General features: G+C 47.2%; 1 protein-coding gene across 4 annotated transcripts in view; it reads left to right on the top strand.

The window, feature by feature from the left end:
• The window catches only part of eml6 (EMAP like 6), a 24,660-nt gene extending 4,874 nt beyond the window's left edge, over window positions 1-19,786 (top strand). Inside the window, exons 7-43 of one of the 4 annotated variants that reach the window (XM_015972579.3) lie at window positions 1-110; window positions 197-334; window positions 490-746; window positions 943-1,152; window positions 1,282-1,449; window positions 1,704-1,810; window positions 1,885-1,985; window positions 2,389-2,575; window positions 2,646-2,751; window positions 3,126-3,219; window positions 5,345-5,445; window positions 5,527-5,729; window positions 5,818-5,929; window positions 6,009-6,136; window positions 6,358-6,499; window positions 9,158-9,310; window positions 9,384-9,515; window positions 11,174-11,262; window positions 11,341-11,508; window positions 13,055-13,256; window positions 13,662-13,788; window positions 13,859-13,937; window positions 14,013-14,142; window positions 14,215-14,313; window positions 14,610-14,630; window positions 14,727-14,741; window positions 16,463-16,636; window positions 16,785-16,993; window positions 17,071-17,228; window positions 17,517-17,631; window positions 17,707-17,895; window positions 17,972-18,144; window positions 18,229-18,391; window positions 18,478-18,581; window positions 18,694-18,847; window positions 18,923-19,023; window positions 19,367-19,786. The exon at window positions 1-110 is cut by the window's left edge and continues 92 nt beyond it. In XM_015972579.3, coding sequence (XP_015828065.3) covers window positions 1-110; window positions 197-334; window positions 490-746; window positions 943-1,152; window positions 1,282-1,449; window positions 1,704-1,810; window positions 1,885-1,985; window positions 2,389-2,575; window positions 2,646-2,751; window positions 3,126-3,219; window positions 5,345-5,445; window positions 5,527-5,729; window positions 5,818-5,929; window positions 6,009-6,136; window positions 6,358-6,499; window positions 9,158-9,310; window positions 9,384-9,515; window positions 11,174-11,262; window positions 11,341-11,508; window positions 13,055-13,256; window positions 13,662-13,788; window positions 13,859-13,937; window positions 14,013-14,142; window positions 14,215-14,313; window positions 14,610-14,630; window positions 14,727-14,741; window positions 16,463-16,636; window positions 16,785-16,993; window positions 17,071-17,228; window positions 17,517-17,631; window positions 17,707-17,895; window positions 17,972-18,144; window positions 18,229-18,391; window positions 18,478-18,581; window positions 18,694-18,847; window positions 18,923-19,023; window positions 19,367-19,391 — 4,944 coding nt within the window. In that variant the 3' untranslated portion in view covers window positions 19,392-19,786. Of the gene's footprint in view, window positions 111-196; window positions 335-489; window positions 747-942; window positions 1,153-1,281; window positions 1,450-1,703; window positions 1,811-1,884; window positions 1,986-2,388; window positions 2,576-2,645; window positions 2,752-3,125; window positions 3,220-5,344; window positions 5,446-5,526; window positions 5,730-5,817; window positions 5,930-6,008; window positions 6,137-6,357; window positions 6,500-9,157; window positions 9,311-9,383; window positions 9,516-11,173; window positions 11,263-11,340; window positions 11,509-13,054; window positions 13,257-13,661; window positions 13,789-13,858; window positions 13,938-14,012; window positions 14,143-14,214; window positions 14,314-14,609; window positions 14,742-16,462; window positions 16,637-16,784; window positions 16,994-17,070; window positions 17,229-17,516; window positions 17,632-17,706; window positions 17,896-17,971; window positions 18,145-18,228; window positions 18,392-18,477; window positions 18,582-18,693; window positions 18,848-18,922; window positions 19,024-19,366 lie in introns of all 4 variants that reach the window. The other 3 variants (XM_054743866.2, XM_070552103.1, XM_015972588.3) reach the window with 3 other exon arrangements.
• The last annotated feature ends 219 nt before the right edge of the window (window positions 19,787-20,005 follow it).

The following is a 20,005-nucleotide window of genomic DNA, read 5'->3' as shown; positions in this document are numbered from 1 at the left end:
GACAAACCAGTTCTCCTGATGCAGGGACACAGCGAGGGGGAGCTGTGGGCGCTGGACCTGCACCCCAAGCAGCCGGTCGCCGTTACGGGGAGCGACGACCGCTCCGTCAGGTCTGTCCGATCTCCCTACCTGTCCGACCTTTCTCCGTTCATGCCTCGTCTAATGGCCTTACCTGGGGGGGTCTCACCTGTCTAAGGTTGTGGAGTCTGCCTGACCACACCCTACTGGCCCGTTGCAACATGGAGGAGTCCGTTCGAAGTGTTTCCTTCAACAACGATGGCTCTCAGCTGGCTCTGGGAATGAAGGATGGTTCATTTACTGTGCTGCGAGTCAGGTACGCTCCCCTAAAGCCTGTTTTTGTCACTTCAGTCGAAGCTAGTTAGACTTTTGGTTTTCGTTGAACATTTGAAGTTCTCCTGACTTTGCTAAAAGCCGTTGGCGTGTTTGACATGAGGACCTGAGGAACACAGAGCTCTCCTTGGTCTGCAGGGACATGACCGAGGTTGTGCACATTAAAGACAGGAAGGAGGTGATCCACGAGCTGAAGTTCTCTCCAGACGGTTCCTACCTAGCTGTGGGATCCAACGACGGGCTGGTGGACGTGTACGCCGTCGCTCAACGCTACAAGAAGGTGGGCGAGTGTAGCCGCTCTTCCTCCTTCATCACACATCTGGACTGGTCCGTCGACAGCCGCTTCCTGCAGACCAACGACGGTGCGGGGGAGAGGCTCTTCTACAGGATGCCAGGTAATGTGTCTTAGAGTTCCAGCACACAAAAATGACTTCCTCCCCTGCAGGGGGCTGGTGTGCGACTCACCTGTCTGGATCTAGGTTTTACCTATCTAGATGAAAGAATGGACTTGTCTGTTGAGACTTGTCTGGACTTGCTTTACCTGTCTGGACCAGGAGCTCATCTCGAGTCTCACTTTATCCTTTATCTCAGCTGGGAAGTTGGTTCCCAAAGAGGAAGCGAAGGGAATCCACTGGATGACATGGACAGGTGTCATTGGGCCAGAGGTGAATGGAATGTGGCCCAAGTACTCCAACGTCAGCAACGTCAACTCCGTCCACGCCAACTACAGCAGTGCTGTTCTGGTGACCGGCGATGATCTGGGCCTCATCAAGCTCTTTAGGTTCCCCTGCCTCAAAAAAGGTCCGTATCCCTGTTTTACCTGAAACCGGTGAATGCTTTTACCTGAAGTAATATGTTAGAAGGTGACCGTGAGCTCCAGATGTTTTTAACAGCTGTCACACAAAACTAACCGCTTTCCTTCTTAAATAGGTGCCAAATTTAAAAAATACATCGGACACTCTGCCCACGTCACCAACGTTCGCTGGTCCAACGACTTGCAGTGGGTCGTCAGCACCGGTGGTGCCGACCACGCCGTCTTCCAGTGGAGGTTCCTTCCTGAAGGTGTCATGAACGGCGTTCTAGAGCCACTTCTTCAAGGTAGACCAGGATCTCCAGGATTCATCCCATTCCAAGAGTAGATCTCAAAGCCTAACCCGTTTATCTGAACCACTCGACAACATAAACAGTTATTAATTAATTATGAATTAGTGTTAAATAAATGAATCGTTTGAATCTACTTGTTGACCTGGGAGCTGAAACCAGTTTAACCTGAAATAATTTAAATACGTTTATTAGTTCATTAATAACTGCTGTTTGATGCTTGCGGCGTTCATCTTGGTTTGTGTCTTCAGAGGGGTACGCCGATTCCAACAGCGGCGAGTCGGACTCGGACTTGTCAGATGTTCCAGAGCTTGATTCGGACATCGAACAGGAAGCTCAGACCAACTACGAACGTCAGGTGACCTGGAAACAAACTCTGTGACACAAACACAATCAGACTCGGGGGCCTGGCTCACCTGTCTCTGTGCTCAGGTGTATAAGGAGGATCTGCCTCAGCTCAAGAAGAAGCTGATTGGCTCGTTAAAGCGTCAGAAAGCTCCGGAGGAGGGGCTTCGTCTGCAGTTTGTTCACGGGTAAGAACTTGTTGGCGCTGGTGTGGATGTTCCTGCTAGTCCATCTGATCGCCCCTGACATCAGCTATAAATGACCCGCACTTGCGTAGCGCCTTTCAGAGTCGGAGGACTCCAGAGCGCTTTACACTACAGTGTATCATTCATCCATGCACACGCTGGTGGTGATGAGCTACAGTGTAGCCACAGCTGCCCTGGGGCGCACTGACAGAGGTGAGCAGATCACCACAGGTATCCGCTGATCTCAGCTCATCGACACTCACTCTCACCAGATTTCACCCTGATGTCACATCTCTATCGTTCATTACACGACAGCCCGCGTTTTGCTGACATCAGCTGCTTTAGCATTCTTTTTCCACCAACTGGGACTATTTTATTGTGACGGACCTGCTTCCTGTTTCTGCAGATACCGCGGCTTTGACTGTCGTAACAACCTGTTCTACAGTCAGACGGGGGAGGTGGTATTCCACGTGGCCGCTGTAGCTATCGTCTACAACCGGCTGCAGCACAGCCAGCGGTTTTACCTCGGCCACGACGACGACATCCTCAGCCTGGCCGTCCATCCACTCAAAGACTACGTGGCTTCCGCACAGGTACAGCCAACCAATCACAGCACACCTTTGTTCCAGTCACACGGCGGATTTGAACTGGCTGTGCTTGTAGGTGGGCCGAGACCCAGCGATCCACATCTGGGATGTCCAGACTCTGAAGTGTCTGTCGCTGCTCAAAGGACACCACAGCAAAGGAGTGTGTGCGCTCGAGTTCACAGGTGTGTGTGTGTGTGCATGTCAAGTGTGAAAGGAGGATGAGGTAGAGGAGGTCACTGACAGTTTGGGTTTGTGGGATGATTCCATACATATTCCAGTTGTGTTGCATCCTCCTGAATGCTAAATCTGAATCTGAGAACATTTTACCAGAGCACATCCCTCCGGCGTGTCCTGATCTGCTCTGAGGTCTCCTCCTGGGAAGACGAGTCTGAAACAAATGCCTTGAAAGCTGTCCAGGTGGCCTCCTTGCCAAATGTCCAGGCCAACCCAACTGAACGTGTAGCTTCTCCTTCTCCATGTGTCCCGGGACATCGGAGGCCCTGTCTGAACTCTGATCTTGTTGTTTTTGTCCATATTTTGTCTTTGTGAATCCCAGCGGATGGGAAGAGTTTAGTCTCAGTGGGAATAGATGAGTTTCACTCCATCGTTATCTGGGACTGGAAGAAAGGAGAGCGGCTGGCCAAGTCCAGGTAAGCACACCTGGATAGTTCAGACAAAACACACACGTGCGCACGCACGCACGCACGCACACACACACACACACACACACCTGTGGTATCACCAGTGGACCATTCACTGACACCACTTCAGAATGTATAGCTTAGTTCATTAATCTCACTTGGCATCTACCAACTCAGTTACAGGTTTTGTACAGGTGTATTACAGCCATGTTACAGATGTGGTACAGGTGTATTACAGCCATGTTACAGATGAGGTACAGGTGTATTAGAGTCTTGTTATGGGTGCAGTAGGCATGTTACAGGTGTGGTACAGCCATGTTATAGATGTGGTACAGGTTATTAGAGTCTTGTTATGGGTGCAGTAGGCATGTTACAGGTATGGTACAGGTGTGCTACAGCCATGTTACAGATGTGGTACAGGTGTGCTACAGCCATGTTACAGATGTGGTACAGGTGTATTACAGGTGTGTTACAGTTGTGGTATAGGTGTGTTACAGCCATGTTACATATGTGGTACAGGTGTGCTACAGCCATGTTACAGGTGTGTTACAGGTGTGTAACAGCCATGTTACAGATGTGGTACAGGTGTACTACAGCCATGTTTCAGGTATGGTACAGGTGTGTTACATCCATGTTACAGGTGTGTTACAGCCGTGTTACAGATGTGGTACAGGTGTACTACAGCCATGCTACAGATGTGGTACAGGTGTGCTACAGCCATGTTACAGGTGTGTTACAGGTGTGTTACAGCCATATTACAGATGTGGTACAGGTGTGCCACAGCCATGTTACAGGTGTGTTACAGCCATGTTACATATGTGGTACAGGTGTGCTAAAGCCATGTTACAGGTGTGTTACATCCATGTTACAGGTGTGTCACAGCCATGTTAAAGTTGTGGTACAGGTGTACTACAGCCATGTTTCAGGTATGGTACAGGTGTGCTACAGCCATGTTACATATGTGGTACAGGTGTACTACAGCCATGTTACAGGTGTGTTACATCCATGTTACAGGTGTGTTACAGCCATGTTACAGTTGTGGTACAGGTGTACTACAGCCATGTTTCAGGTATGGTACAGGTGTGTTACAGCCATGTTACAGATGTGGTTCAGGTGTGCTACAGCCATGTTACAGATGTGGTACAGGTGTATTACAGCTATGTTACAGGTGTATTACAGTTGTGGTATAGGTGTGTTACAGCCATGTTACATATGTCGTACAGGTGTGCTACAGCCATGTTACAGGTGTGTTACAGGTGTGTAACAGCCATGTTACAGATGGGGTACAGGTGTACTACAGCCATGTTTCAGGTATGGTACAGGTGTGTTACATCCATGTTACAGGTGTGTTACAGCCATGTTACAGATGTGGTACAGATGTGGTACAGGTGTACTACAGCCATGCTACAGATGTGGTACAGGTGTGCTACAGCCATGTTACAGGTGTGTTACAGCCGTGTTACAGATGTGGTACAGGTGTGCTACAGCCATGTTACAGGTGTGTTACAGCCATGTTACATATGTGGTACAGGTGTGCTACAGCCATGTTACAGGTGTGTTACATCCATCTTACAGGTGTACTACAGCCATGTTTCAGGTATGGTACAGGTGTGTTACAGCCATGTTACAGGTGTGGTACAGGTGTACTACAGCCATGTTTCAGGTGTGGTACAGGTGTGTTACAGCCATGTTACAGATGTGGTACAGGTGTACTACAGCCATGTTACAGGTGTGTTACAGCCATGTTACAGGTGGAATGCAAATGGGATAGTTAATTTCTTTGAAGATACGGATATTTGCTTTGAAATGTCCCTTTACCCATGAAACCAGCTCAGCCATGTTACAGGTGTGTCCGCCCTGACACTGGGAGATCAAGGTATTGAACCTTGTTGGGTCATACCAAGGATTTTGAAAAAAAAAGGGACCCAGTGCCTCCCTACTTGACACTCAGCATTTAAGGGTTGGATTGGGGAGTTAAACCACCAAATGGTTCCCGAGCGCGGCTGTGTCTGCAGGGGATGGGTCAAATGCGGAGAACAAATTTCGCACACACATCAGTGTGTGTGACAACTGGTGGGACTTTAAACTTGAAAGGATTTTATTTACCTGTTAAACCATCACCTTTGTCCTGCAGGGGTCATAAGGAGAAGATCTTTGTGGTGAGATGTAACCCTTTCAGGATGGACAAACTGGTGACTGTCGGGATGAAACACATCAAGTTCTGGCAGCATTCAGGTGGATTCCACTTCCCATTTTTCCTGGAAGCATCAGAAACGTAGAAAATTCTTTGAAGCTCTCGTTTCTGCTCCCACACAGGCGGTGGTCTGACATTTAAACGAGGTATTTTTGGAAACCTGGGAAAGCAGGAGACCATGATGTCAGCGTGCTATGGCCGATCTGAGGACCTGGTCTTCTCTGGAGCCACCAACGGAGACGTTTACATTTGGAAGGACACAACGCTCATCAAGACCATCAAAGCTCATGATGGACCAGTCTTTGCCATGTGTTCCCTTGACAAGGTGACACCTCTCCATGCATCCTCCCACCCATCATCCATGAGTAAGCAGCTGACTGTTTTTATCTTGTCCGTGTTTCTTTCCTGTCCAGGGTTTTGTGACGGGGGGGAAGGACGGTATTGTGGAGCTGTGGGATGACATGTTTGAACGATGTTTGAAGACATACGCCATCAAGAGAGCAGCTTTATCACCATCCTCTAAAGGTCTTGCAGCCCTTTTTCAGATGTTGTTTCTGAGTTCAAGCGCTTGACATCTGCTGTTGGACTTTGGCTTTCTGATCAGGTCTGCTGCTGGAGGACAACCCGTCCATCAGAGCCATCACTCTGGGCCATGGTCACATCCTGCTCGGGACAAAGAACGGAGAAATCCTGGAGATTGAAAAGAGTGGACCCATGACTCTGCTGGTTCAGGTCAGACTGAGAAGACAGGATCGGAGTGGACCCTTCTTGTTTGTCCTCTGAGGGCCACTGTAGTTAGCTGCTAGTGCTGATGTGGCTTTAGCAGTTGATCAAACCAAATAAATCACAGTTTCACTCTGCACACACACACACACACACACACACACACACACACACTGGTTCACATGGACTGTGTGTCAGGAGCCAGGACTAACTTTGGGTTTGGTCCTCAGGGTCACATGGAGGGGGAGGTGTGGGGTTTGGCGGCTCATCCTCTGCTTCCTGTTTGTGCCACCGTCAGTGACGACAAAACACTGAGGATCTGGGAGCTCTTGGCCAATCACAGAATGGTAGCCGTCCGCAAACTGAAGAAAGGTTAGAGCAGTGTTACCTATACCTGTATCACCTGCAGAGGTCGCGCTAGACATTTTTGTTGTCCATCATTTTGACCGACAGGGTAGCAAAAAAAACAGTCATGGTTGATTTTTTCTCGTCACTTTCATTTTTTAATTACCATAAAATGTTCGTGTATTTTAAATATTAAACAGACAAGTTAAACAGAGTGCCCCGGCAACATAAACAACAAAGCTTGGTGAAGAGGCTGTGAAGTTCTGGACCTCAAACAGACCAATCGCTGTTTAGTAGGGCTGCACAATATATCGTAAATATATCGTTATCGCGATATCAGCATGCGCAATATGCATATCGCAAAGAACAGATAAATATCGCTCAAATGTTTGCTACACATGATGCCTTCTGTCAATCAAACTAAGTATCATGTTTTTTTAACAAATCAAATAGAGCTCTTCACCCATTTGGCCAATTGGGTGGGTTCTCTTAGGTCAGAGTCCCACCCCCGAGGCGGACGGCACTTCATTTAGATGGTTAGCAAACACCTGAGCTAGCTTAGTTCTGCTCTTTTTGCTGATTCTGCTTTTCCTGGGATCCACTGATCACCTTTTCTTGTTCATTTTCTTTTTCCCTTTCATCACATCTTTAGTGTTTCTCACTTTTATGATTTTTTAAATTTCTTTGTTTTTGATTAATTTTGATCCTGAGTTAAGTTTTTATTTATCACAAGTGATATCGTCATCACAATATTAATCACTGTTATCGGAAATCGCAGGTTTTCCTAATATTGTTCAGCTCTACTGTTTAACGTTGTTCTGGATGGATCCGTGCTCCGCCGCCACACAGGCTGGAACAACAAGCGCTACTTCAGTCAAACCAGGGAACATTTCTCCAAACCAGAAGTCAGCAAGACCCCCTAAAGGAAGGGTTTCCAGACCTGGACAGCCCTTGCTTCAGCGCCCGGTGCGCCAGCGGTTCGGCTGCACCGCTCTGTTGCAGACGCACTCCGAGATTCTCTTGTCAACGCGTCGAGAAGGATGTGGTTTAATACTTGAAGCTCTGAAGCAAATCTTTCCTTGATGTATTTGTGGTTTTATTGTGATGTTCTCTGTGTGTGACGTTTAAAATGTGTGCACACCCGCATGAGTCCGAGCGGGAGCTACCATCTGTCAAAATGGCGGACAGCCTTCAGAGTTTTCTGTCTCTGTGAAAAAAAAAGGTCAAAAGCATAAAAAGTCTTGTTAACATGACCTCCGATCACATGTTACGAGCATCACCTTTGTTACCTGTATCACATGTGTAACCTGTAACATCTGTTACCTGTATCACATGTGTAACCTGTAACATCTGTTACCTGTATCACATGTGTAACCTGTAACATCTGTTACCTGTATTACATGTGTAACCTGTAACATCTGTTACCTGTATCACACGTGTAACCTGTAACATCTGTTACCTGTATCACATCACATGTGTAACCTGTAACATCTGTTACCTGTATCACATCACATGTGTAACCTGTAACATCTGTTACCTGTATCACATCACATGTGTAACCTGTAACATCTGTTACCTGTATCACATCACATGTGTAACCTGTAACATCTGTTACCTGTATCACATCACATGTGTAACCTGTAACATCTGTTACCTGTATCACATCACACGTGTAACCTGTAACATCTGTTACCTGTATCACATCACACGTGTAACCTGTAACATCTGTTACCTGTATCACATCACACGTGTAACCCGTAACATCTGTTACCTGTATCACATCACACGTGTAACCTGTAACATCTGTTACCTGTATCACATCACACGTGTAACCCGTAACATCTGTTACCTGTATCACATCACACGTGTAACCTGTAACATCTGTTACCTGTATCACATCACACGTGTAACCCGTAACATCTGTTACCTGTATCACATCACACGTGTAACCCGTAACATCTGTTACCTGTATCACATCACACGTGTAATCCGTAACATCTGTTACCTGTATCACATCACATGTGTAACCTGTAACATCTGTTACCTGTATCACATCACACGTGTAACCCGTAACATCTGTTACCTGTATCACATCACACGTGTAACCCGTAACATATGTTACCTGTATCACATCACACGTGTAACCCGTAACATCTGTTACTTGTATCACATCACACGTGTAACCTGTAACATCTGTTACCTGTATCACATCACACGTGTAACCTGTAACATCTGTTACCTGTATCACATCACACGTGTAACCCGTAACATCTGTTACCTGTATCACATCACATGTGTAACCTGTAACATCTGTTACCTGTATCACATCACATGTGTAACCTGTAACATCTGTTACCTGTATCACATCACACGTGTAACCTGTAACATCTGTTACCTGTATCACATCACATGTGTAACCTGTAACATCTGTTACCTGTATCACATCACATGTGTAACCTGTAACATCTGTTACCTGTATCACACGTGTAACCTGTAACATCTGTTACCTGTATCACACGTGTAACCTGTAACATCTGTTACCTGTATCACATGTGTAACCTGTAACATATGTTACCTGTATCACATGTGTAACCTGTAACATCTGTTACCTGTATCACATGTGTAACCTGTAACATCTGTTACCTGTATCACTAGTTTAATTTTTCTACCTGTGTTACCTGCCAGGTGGGCGGTGCTGTTCTTTCTCTCCAGACGGTAAGGCTCTGGCGGTCGGTCTGAACGATGGCAGCTTCATGGTGGTGAACGCTGACACTCTGGAGGATATGGTGACCTTCCACCACCGCAGGGAGCTCATCTCAGACATCCGTTTTTCCCAAGGTACCTGAACTCACCACACAGGTGGGCTACGACACTGATGGCCAGGTACTGATGGGTCCGGTGTTTGTTCCAGATGCAGGAAAGTACCTGGCTGTGGCATCCCATGATTCCTTTGTGGACATCTACAACATTCTGACCAGTAAGAGGGTGGGAATCTGTAAAGGAGCTGGAAGTTGCATCACCCACATCGACTGGGACTCCAGAGGTGAGCTCACCACCGGAGACAGGAGACACGTAACGCCAACACTTAAATGTCCTTTCTGCAGTTTTGTTTTCTTGTACAAACACATTAAACAAACAAAGCAAAAGGACCGCTGATGGGGACGGAACCGGACGTTTTTAGGCCATCGACTAAAAATGTAGAGAGGAAAAAATACAGTGCAAGCAAAAGAAACCTAACCCTTCAAAACAACCCCTCCCTCCCTACCCGTCTCCCCCTCGCTGACAAGGGGAGACATATTCTGCTGGGAATGTTCAAATCACGTTTTTTTTCCCCCCTCCCAATCCGATTCCGAGCCGTTTCATTTTAAGAATCTGATCAGATTCGGATGCTGATTGAATCGGAGCATCCCAGCACAATAAATGAATAATGAAACAGGAAAAGGGTTCACCTGAACCATCATTAGGTCTGTGGAGCGCATCAGGAAAAGGGCTCCAAAGGAATTTCCCAGAGGAGTGTTGGGGAGAACATCTCATCTTCTCCACCTCGAGGCACGACGTGAGGTCGTGTAACCACCGTTTGTGAGTGGGGGGAACCGCATCCCGGTACACGTCTCCCCTGCTCACCGACACCGAAAAGAGCGGGCAGAGGGCTGGGCGCCACGCTGACTTTAAGAATCTTAGCTAGAGAGTGAGAAAATGCTGTCCCAGCTGGAATGTTTGGTTTGTAAAGGTAAGTCCGACCTCTCTTCACTGGACTTCAGTCTTGTGGAGGTGTGATGGTCCAGCCGGTGCTACTCCTGAGTGAGAGGCTGTAGTCTGAGTGACGAAGGAGGACCTCAGCTGGGTTCTGGAGGAACCTGAGAACATTCAATTCAATTCAATTCAAAAATACTTTATTAATCCCAGAGGGATTGCTGTAGTAGCTCAGAATAATAATAATAATCAGGTCATCAAAGAGTTGTTGTATGTTACAATGGCTGTTGGCAGGAAGGATCTCCAGTAGCGGTCAGTGTTGCAGCCAAACTGAAGAAGCCTCTGACTGAAGACACTCTTCCGTTGTCGGACAGTCTTGTGAAGAGAATGCTCAGGGTTGTCCATCATTTTCTTGATTCTCTGGAGAATCCTTCTTTGCATTATCTCCTCCAGCGGTTCCACAGTCGTCCCCAGAACAGAACCAGCCTTTGTTATTAGGCTGTTGAGCCTTTTCAGATCCCTGCTTCTGATGCTGACCAGCACCTGATTTATCATCGCCCATTATGATCAATGGAAGAGATGGTTTGAATTTCCTCTTTCTCTGTCTCCGTTTGCTCCCGCTCTGCACCCACGCTTCTTGCGTTTTAGCTCATTTGGGATTTGTGGCTTCAGTTGAGGTATTATTTCAGCCTTTCCAATGCTAATCAGCTGCTCCCGATTGTAAACCTGCTTGTTACCATGGTTACGCATCATAACAAATGCTCAAAAAGTGAAAAAAGTGAAAAAAATTACAGTAAAAATCCTCTTAAGCTTCACAGCACCAGAAGCAGAAAAGTAAAATGTCCAAAAAAACAGTTTTTCTTGAGAAACTAGAAGAAAAAATGTCTAAAAAAAGCAAAACTTACATATAGTCAACAGAGCTACTCCAACATGCAGCCACCCAGAGCAGCGCAGTTCCAGAAAAATATAAAGAAGAAAACATAAAGAACCTTTCTGTGTCATCTGCAGGTAAACTGCTGCAGGTGAACACTGGAGTCAAAGAGCAGCTCTTCTTCGAGGCTCCTCGTGGACGTAAACAGAACATCAGCGTGGCTGAGGTCAGAAACCTTCTTGGTGGTCTCATTAGAGTTCTTTAGTGAGACTGGGACCCAGACCTGTCTGTGTCCTCGTTCCAGTTCGAGAAGCTGGACTGGGCCACCTGGACCTCTGTTCTGGGACCAACCAGTGAGGGCATATGGCCGTCCCTGGGCTTCGTCAATACAGCGTCCCTCACCAAAGACCGCAAGTTGCTCGCCACAGGGGACGACTTCGGCTTCCTGAAGCTCTTCAGCTTCCCGTCACGGGTGAGATCCAGACGCATGATGAGAGTGTTGCAGAAGTAAAGAAGGTAGAGGACTCAGGGTCAACGGTCCAAAGCATCAGTGTGTGAGGCAGGTGGGAATGGGTGGAGAAAAGTGTCAGGTGTGGCGAAAGGTTTTCAGGTGTGGAGGACAGTAGTTTGGTGTAGAGACGGTGTCCACTATGGGGTGCCATTTCTAAAGTCAAACAGTCATAATCTAACAGCAATATTTTTGGTTATTTAGCATATCATAAGAGAAAAAATTGGGAGTTCACTTTTTCGAAGTCATATTTTCATCATGTTATTCATACATTTATAAATGTTAAAGTTTCCAAATAAATATTTAGTTAGCAAGCTAAATATTTAATTTGTAGTTAAATATTTCTTTTGCAAACTAAATATTTAGGTCTGATCTAAATATTTAGTTTGTAAAATAAATATTTAATTCACTAACTAAATATTTACTTTACCAGTTAAATATGTATTTTGGAACTAAATAATTAATTTGTAAATTAAATATTTATTTTCCGAAATAAATATTTAGATCCCAGCTAAATATTTATTTTGGAGCTAAACATTTAGTTTGCAAAATCAGTATTTGGGAAATAAATATTTAAGTCCGACCCAAAAATATAAAATATAGTGTGGGGCTAAATAACATCGTGGAAAATAAATATTTAGCTGGTACTTAAACATTTAGCTAACTTGCAAATTCGCTTGCCAATAAGCGGAAGTTGATTACCAAAATAAAAGCTGGGTCTCGCTAACTTCTTTATAAACTCTTGCGCTGAACCAGAACTTGTTTTATTTCCGGTTCTAGTCTTCTGAACATGTCCGACGTGTTGGTTGAAGAAGAATAGAACAGGAGATAAAACAAGTTCTGGTTTGGAGCAAGAGTTTATAAAGAGGTTATCGAGATCCAGCTTTTATTTTGGTAACCAACTTCCGCTTTTTGGCAAGCGAATTTGCATATTAGCTAAATGTTTAAGTACCATTTAAATATTTATTTTCCACGATGTTATTTAGCCCCACACTATATTTTATATTTTTGGGTCGGACTTAAATATTTATTTCCCAAATACTGATTTTGCAAACTAAATGTTTAGCTCCAAAATAAATATTTAGCTGGGATCTAAATATTTATTTCGGAAAATAAATATTTAATTTACAAATTAAATATTTAGTTCCAAAATAAATATTTAGTTAGTGAATTAAATATTTATTTTACAAACTAAATATTTAGATCAGACCTAAATATTTAGTTTGCAAAATAAATATTTAACTACAAATTAAATATTTAGCTTGCTAACTAAATATTTATTTGGAAACTTTAACATTTATAAATGTATGAATAACATGATGAAAATATGACTTTGAAAAGTGAACTCCCAATTTTTTCTCTTATGATATGCTAAATAACCAAAATATTGCTGTTAGATTATGACTGTTTGACTTTACAAATGGCACCCCATAGTCCACGAGGACAAGACGAGCGTTATGACCTTCACCTGTATAATCAAAGGTTATGAACGAGTGAATTATTTCCTTAGGGCCAGTTTGCCAAGTTTAAAAAATACGTGGGCCACAGCACCAACGTGACGAGCGTGCGCTGGTCCAGTGATGACTCCATGCTGCTGTCGGTGGGCGGGGCTGACACGGCGCTGATGATATGGACCAGGGAGGCTCCGGGTCACAAAGAGAGCAAAGCCGTGGACAGCGAGGAGTCAGACGATGACACAGAGGAGGATGGAGGTAACTTCATCTGGTTGCTATGGCGACACCCAAGGAGGGCATGAAGTAATTTATTCCTTATGAAGGCTTCCCAGGTTCTGGTACTGGTACTGATGTTGGTTTAGTCTAACCTGAGGAGAAGAAGAAGAAAGATAAAAATCACGAAGTGCTTCACGCGAACAATAAAATCAAAATAATAAATCAATGATTTAAAAATATCATAACAAATGGGAAACGCCCACACACACACACATGATCATCAGAACAACTGATTTGGTTCTGAGGATGGTTCTTTACTTTTATCTATGTTTTGCGTTACCACGGTGACGTGATTTACACAAAGGCAGGAGTTCTTTAATCTTCCTAAAGCGTTCCCCGTGTGGCAGCGTAGTGTCTCCAGAAACGGTTTCAGCTCGTTCTCTTCAGGATACGACAGCGACGTGGCTCGGGAGAAGGGGGCCGACTACGTCACCAAGATCTACTCGGGGAGCATCCGGAACATGTCGGGAACCAAACCCCACCTGCAGCACAGAGAGCTTCCGGTGGAGGACAGGTAGGGTGATGTCATCATGCTGGCTGGTGAGCTCGCATCAGTTTGGGTCAACCTTGTCCACCCCGTTCAGACCTCCTGTGAGTCGAGCTGCGCCGTTGCCCGACAAGCTGCTGAAGAACAGCCTGATGAAGAAGAAGAAGGTGGTGGAGGTCAGCGCGGGCGGTCTGGTGGGCGACGTTCCGCCGGCTCGCCGCGTTCCGGCTGACCGCTGTGTCTCCCCGCAGGAGCTGGTGTTGGAGCACATCTTCGGCTACAGAGGATTCGACTGCCGCAACAACCTGCACTACCTCAACGATGGCGCGGACATCATCTACCACACCGCCGCCGCCGTGGTCGTCCAGAACCTTTCCGCCGGTCAGTGAAACTCCATCGGTGCTTCTGAGTCACCGCCGTTAGCCTCACACTTCCTGCTTCCTGTCCCAACAGGAACTCAGAGTTTCTACCTGGAACACACCGATGACATCCTCTGTCTGACAGTCAACCAGCACCCCAAATACCAGAACATCATAGCCACCGGACAGATCGGTGAGTCTAATTCCAGAACCTTATCAGAACCATGACAGAGTGTCCTGGGTTCATGGCCCTATCCGTCCTGTGGTGCCGGTTGCCCTGGCAACAGGTTCTGTCTGGAGGTTTTGCTTGCAGGTGACATGCATGGATAACTGGACCGGTTCTGATGGTTCTGGTCAGCTAATATTTAAGTGCAGTCTCAGGTCCAGCAGAACCTCAGCATGATGCCTTCACTCATGACCGGCTGCTTTTGGCCCATTTCACTTTTGTGTTTCTTTTTCATGGCTTCCTCATTGTCACCTCCTCCCCAGGTGACCGCTCTGAACTCCCAGGTAAGTCTCGCTCACCTGCCTCACGTTCTCATCACGGAGTCATCACACACATGATTCTGTTTGTTTTCCTGTCATCTGTTTGCTCTCCGTGTGTAGAGGCCGAAGTGTCCGGTGAGTATCCACAGACCACCTCCTGTAGACCCCCCCCCCCCCCCCCCCCCCCCCCCAGCAGGTCATCCAGGCGTCGAGCCAGTCCGGTCGATAGATCTGATGTTGCCAGCGGGATTATGTCATGGATGGATTAGTTGGATTAGTTATTACGGCCCTCGCCTCTGGATCGGGCTGCCGGAGGATCTCAGGGTCGCAGAGAACGTTCGTGTTTTTAAGATCAGGCACCAAGGCCCGCCTTTTTAGTTTAGCTTTTAACTGATTACTATTTATCGCATTGCTTGTTTTACTTATTTATTTATTTTTAATTGATATCGTGTTACACATTTATGTTGTTTTATTTGTGAAATCACATTTTATTGGATATTTTACATCAAACATTTTCCATATTTTCCATATTAGCTCATGTTATTTTACACGTCACGTATTTTACTCCTTCCCGTGTTTCCTCTGTGGAGCCCTCTGCCTCGGGACCGGTGGTCGGTGGCGGCGGCTGGGGTGCTCCTTGGGTAGTGGCCCGGTCGTGGTGGGGGTTGCCACCGGCACCCCCCCCCCCCCCCCTCCCAGGGCCCCCTGGATTGGTGTCTTGGCTGCTGCCGTGGATCTGCTGCAGTCGAGGCAGATGGCTGCCTTGATGGCGTGTCTTTCATTACCTGTCCAATCTGAGCTCAGCCTAGTGTTTACTGTGGTCTTTTAATGTGTTGTGTGTACGAGTGTGTGTGTGTGTGTGTGCCTGGGAATGGTTTTTAGGTGTGGGAAAGGGAGGGAATGTGGATTAAATGGGTCATTTTCATCTGTTAAGCACTTTGTGATGCATCCTATGCATGAAAAGTGCTTTATAAATAAAGTTTGATACGGGTTTGAACCATCAACATATACATATATGGACAATGGGTTTCCATAGCCTCCAATAACACGTTTTTCAAGAGAAATGGGAGGTGGCCACCACCGCCATTTTGACCGTGTCACAGGTTCCGTCAAGCCCAGACAATTCCACAAAAGGGAAGAGAGGAGGAGCTGAGGGTGGGGCTGTAAGGCTGGGATCGACTGACGACACCCGGTCGAACTAGCCACAAGCTAACCTGAAGCTAACCCGAAGCTAACGCGGAGGTGGGAGCTAAGCTAACGGAGGTAGCAACCTAGCTACAACCGGAGCTAACTCTGTGGAACGCCCATCGACCTGAAGTTCACACGAAGTTCAGGTGGAGGTTTGCGGCGCTTTTTCATGAAAACTATCTTTCTGTGACTAAAAAAGTATCAAATCTGTAAGTTTATAAGTTATTTCCGTAATGAAAATATATTTTGCTTTGAGCAAGTTTTCAGTATTTTTAACGTGCCGTATTTTCCGGACTATAAGTCGCTCCGGAGTCGCACCAGCCATGAAATGTATAATGAAGAAGAAAAAAACACATATAAGTTGTATTTTGGGGGGAAATTTTATTATTTTTCTTACAAAATCTGAGACCGAGCGTTTCACATTGCAAGACAAGCTCCGGTAACAATAACAGTTTGAACTGGAAAACGATCCGGGCGGGTCCAGTTGCGTGTAGCCTGGTCCGGTCCTTTGTTGGTGCTGTCTGTTCTAGTCTGGTCTACATCCCAGCACCTTGTCCTATAATTGCCTTTTGTCTTTGTACATTGTGTTTCCTGAAGTCTAGGTCAAGGTTTGGGGGGGTTGACCTAAATCTTTCAGTCTCCGCTACAGCTCTGGTCTTGTCCCCCAGGCCTGGCCCCGTCCATCCACGTGTGGGACGCGGTGACGAAGCAGACCCTGTCTATCCTGCGCTGCCCTCACGCTAAAGGCGTCGGCTACGTCAACTTTAGTGCTACAGGAAAGCTGCTGCTGTCAGTGGGGGTGGAGCCTGAACACACAATCACTGTGTGGAGGTGGCAGGAAGGTACGTTACCTGTCCAGCTGTACCATCCAGTCACCATGGACGGGTGGAGGGTTGTCAGTGAGAACCCAGAGTTCTGGATCCGAGCCAGGTGTGTAAATGAAAACCTGAATACTGCTTCACTGATGCTGACCTTTGACCTTTGTGTCAGGCACTAAGGTGACCAGTAAGGGGGGCCACACCGAGCGGATCTTTGTGGTCGAGTTCAGACCCGACTCCGATACCCAGTTCGTGTCGGTTGGGATCAAACACATCAAGTTCTGGACTCTAGTTGGAGGTTCGCTGGTGTATAAGAAAGGAGTGATCGGGTCGGTGGAGGACGGCCGGATGCAGACCATGTTGTCCGTCGCCTTCGGCGCTGTGAGAACCCCCCGCAGCTAAAGTTCTGGCTTAAGGTTCTGCTCTGGTGCTCAGTAAGTTGGTGTTTTCTGATCCAGAATAACTTGACGTTCACCGGTGCGATCAGCGGCGACGTGTACGTGTGGAGGGAACACTTCCTAGTTCGGGTGGTGGCAAAAGCCCACAGCGGTCCCGTCTTCACCATGTACACCACGCTGAGGGACGGACTCATCGTCACCGGGGGGAAGGAACGGCCGTGAGTACTCCACGCACGGTCCTGGTCTGGGTTCGGTCACTTCTGTGCACTTTTTCTAAGTTTGTGATGAAAACATTGAAGTCCACTTCACGTTCCTGGCTCCAGATCAGGCGGTCGAGCTGGTGCACCTGCTGTAGTTCATGACTTACCGTCTCATTCAGAAGAACTCCTAAACCTCACCGTGGGCTCCAGCAGATGGCCACGGAGGCTCTTAACCTGGTCTTCCTGTCTTACCAGCCTTCTGCTTCTCATTTGTCAGACTAAAGGTGTGTTTCTGATGTTCCACAGGACCAAAGAGGGCGGTGCTGTAAAGTTGTGGGACCAGGAGATGAAGCGCTGCAGGGCCTTTCAGCTGGAGACCGGTCAGCCCGTGGAAAATGTCAGATCTGTCTGCAGAGGGAAGGTAAGGTCCCCTTCCCGTTGCTCCACCTTGTGCTTCATGAAACCTTCACCTGTGGACCTTGTCTCTTTGGCCCAGGGTAAAATTCTGGTGGGAACTAAAGATGGCGAGATCATCGAGGTTGGAGAAAAGAATGCTGCCTCCAACACCATGATCAATGGACACACTCAGGGAGGGATCTGGGGCTTGGCAGCTCACCCTTTCAAAGACGTCTTCATCTCTGCCAGTGACGATGGGACCATCCGGATTTGGGACCTGGCTGATAAGGTAGCGCACCCTCAGGTCTCCGTCTGCAGTCGTTCTGTGGCCCGACGCTCTTCAGTGATCTGGTTTTCTCCACCAGAAACTCCTGAACAAAGTGAGTTTAGGTCATCCTGCCAAGTGCACCTCCTACAGCTCCAACGGAGAGATGGTCTCCATCGGCATGGAGAACGGAGAGTTTATCGTCCTGCTGGTCAATTCGCTCACCGTCTGGGGCAAGAAGAGGGATCGGAGCGTCGCCATCCAGGATATCCGGTACAGGTTCAGTTTTTAATGTAGATCAGAACCAGAACTTTTCTGTCTGATACTTTTCTACTTGGTGGGCTTCTTGTGGTCCAGGTTCAGTCCAGATAACCGGTTCCTGGCCGTGGGGTCAGCTGACAGTGCTGTAGATTTCTACGACCTTTCTCTTGGACCATCACTCAATCGGATTGGTTACTGCAAGGACATCCCGGGTTTTGTGATTCAGATGGACTTTTCAGCCGATAGCAACCACATCCAGGTGATCTGGGTCAGAACTCTGATGGTTGGGGAAGGGCGCAGCTACGGAGGTGGATCGGCTTCTGAAACCTCTGATGTTCCTCTCAGGTGTCCACCAGCTCCTACGTTCGTCAGGTCCATGAGGTTCCATCAGGGAAGGTCATCCCAGTGCTGCCTGTCATCGAGAGGATCACCTGGGCGACCTGGACCAGGTGAGGTCGGGCTCCGTGTCGGACTGACCTGTTACAAACACGTTGTAGATGTAGAAAATGTCTCTTGATGCTTCTAGAGGGTCTGACGGACTTCTTGTTTTTGTCTCGTCAGCATCCTCGGAGACGAGGTTCTTGGCATTTGGCCTCGGAACGCCGACAAAGCCGACGTTAACTGCGCTTGTGTCTCACACGCCGGCCTGAGCCTGGTGACCGGAGATGACTTTGGCCTCATCAAGCTCTTCGAGTTCCCCTGCAGTGAGAAGTTTGTGAGTGAGACTCTGTTTCAGATGTGTCCTAGTTGGACTGTGTCCATCTGACCTGTCCTTCCGATGCGTTTCCAGGCAAAACACAAGCGTTACTTCGGTCACTCGGCCCACGTGACCAACGTTCGTTTCTCCTGTGATGATAAGTACGTGGTCAGCGCCGGTGGCAGCGACTGCAGGTAACCAACAGACCCGCTTCTGAAGCAGACCTTTCCCCTGCTCTCTAGTCCATGGTGCTACACCTTGCACTGAAGGGTGGTAACCGTGGCAACCGCTGTAAATTTTGCTCAAACGGGATCATTCTTCCATCGGAGTGTGTTTGAGGTTACCCTGCTTGGTCAGGGGGTAGAGGTCAGAGCTGGGGTCCTGGTCTATCAGACGGTGAATATTTTCTGTCTTATAAGTAAAACCTGTTCAGAGTCTGGAGCCGTGGCCAGCCGGAGGTCCATTCCTGGACCTTCCGAGCTCTGCAGCAGAACTGGGAGGTTCTTCTAACTTCAGATCTTTGACTTTTCTGTGCAGCCTGTTCGTGTGGAAGTGTCAGTGAAGCTTCCTCGTCCACAGAAGACTCCTCTGCTGTCCTGTGGGGACCAGAACCTTCTGCAGACTGACCCGACCCGACTCGGGATCAAATTCCTGTTGCTGGGAACAAACAGGATTCTTCCTGAACATCTGGATGTGTTGAGTGGATTCCAGGTGTTGTTTGTGTTTGGTAGAAGATGTGAGATGAGAGATGTGTAGCCGTTTGATGTAGCATGTTTGTGTGTGTGTTTGTGCCTTTATCTGACCTTTGACCTAACGTTTAACTCTTTGAACATGGTGCTGTAACCTTTAGGGCTCCTACGATGTGATGCTAGGCTCAACGTTGTTTCATTTGTGTGATGAAGAGGATGATGATTGATGTTTGTTAGAAACTGAATAAAAACTGATTTCTACCTCTGAGGTCCAGTGAGTGAGATTGGTTCTGTGTTTATGTGACCTTTGACCCCTGTCCCTTGGATTAAATACATGGGATTGTTTTTTGTGCATGTTTACAACAGACATCAGAAAAAAGCACCAAAACAGGCTGTCCTCCGGCACAAAGAGGAGCCAAACGGGGCAAAAATAAACAAAAACACACAAACAGGGCATCACACTCGCGACTCGAGGAGAACCAGGTCA

This window comes from Nothobranchius furzeri, chromosome 6, assembly GCF_043380555.1.
Source record: "Nothobranchius furzeri strain GRZ-AD chromosome 6, NfurGRZ-RIMD1, whole genome shotgun sequence".
Taxonomy (NCBI): domain Eukaryota; kingdom Metazoa; phylum Chordata; class Actinopteri; order Cyprinodontiformes; family Nothobranchiidae; genus Nothobranchius; species Nothobranchius furzeri.
This window is presented reverse-complemented; position numbering and strand designations above follow the sequence as displayed.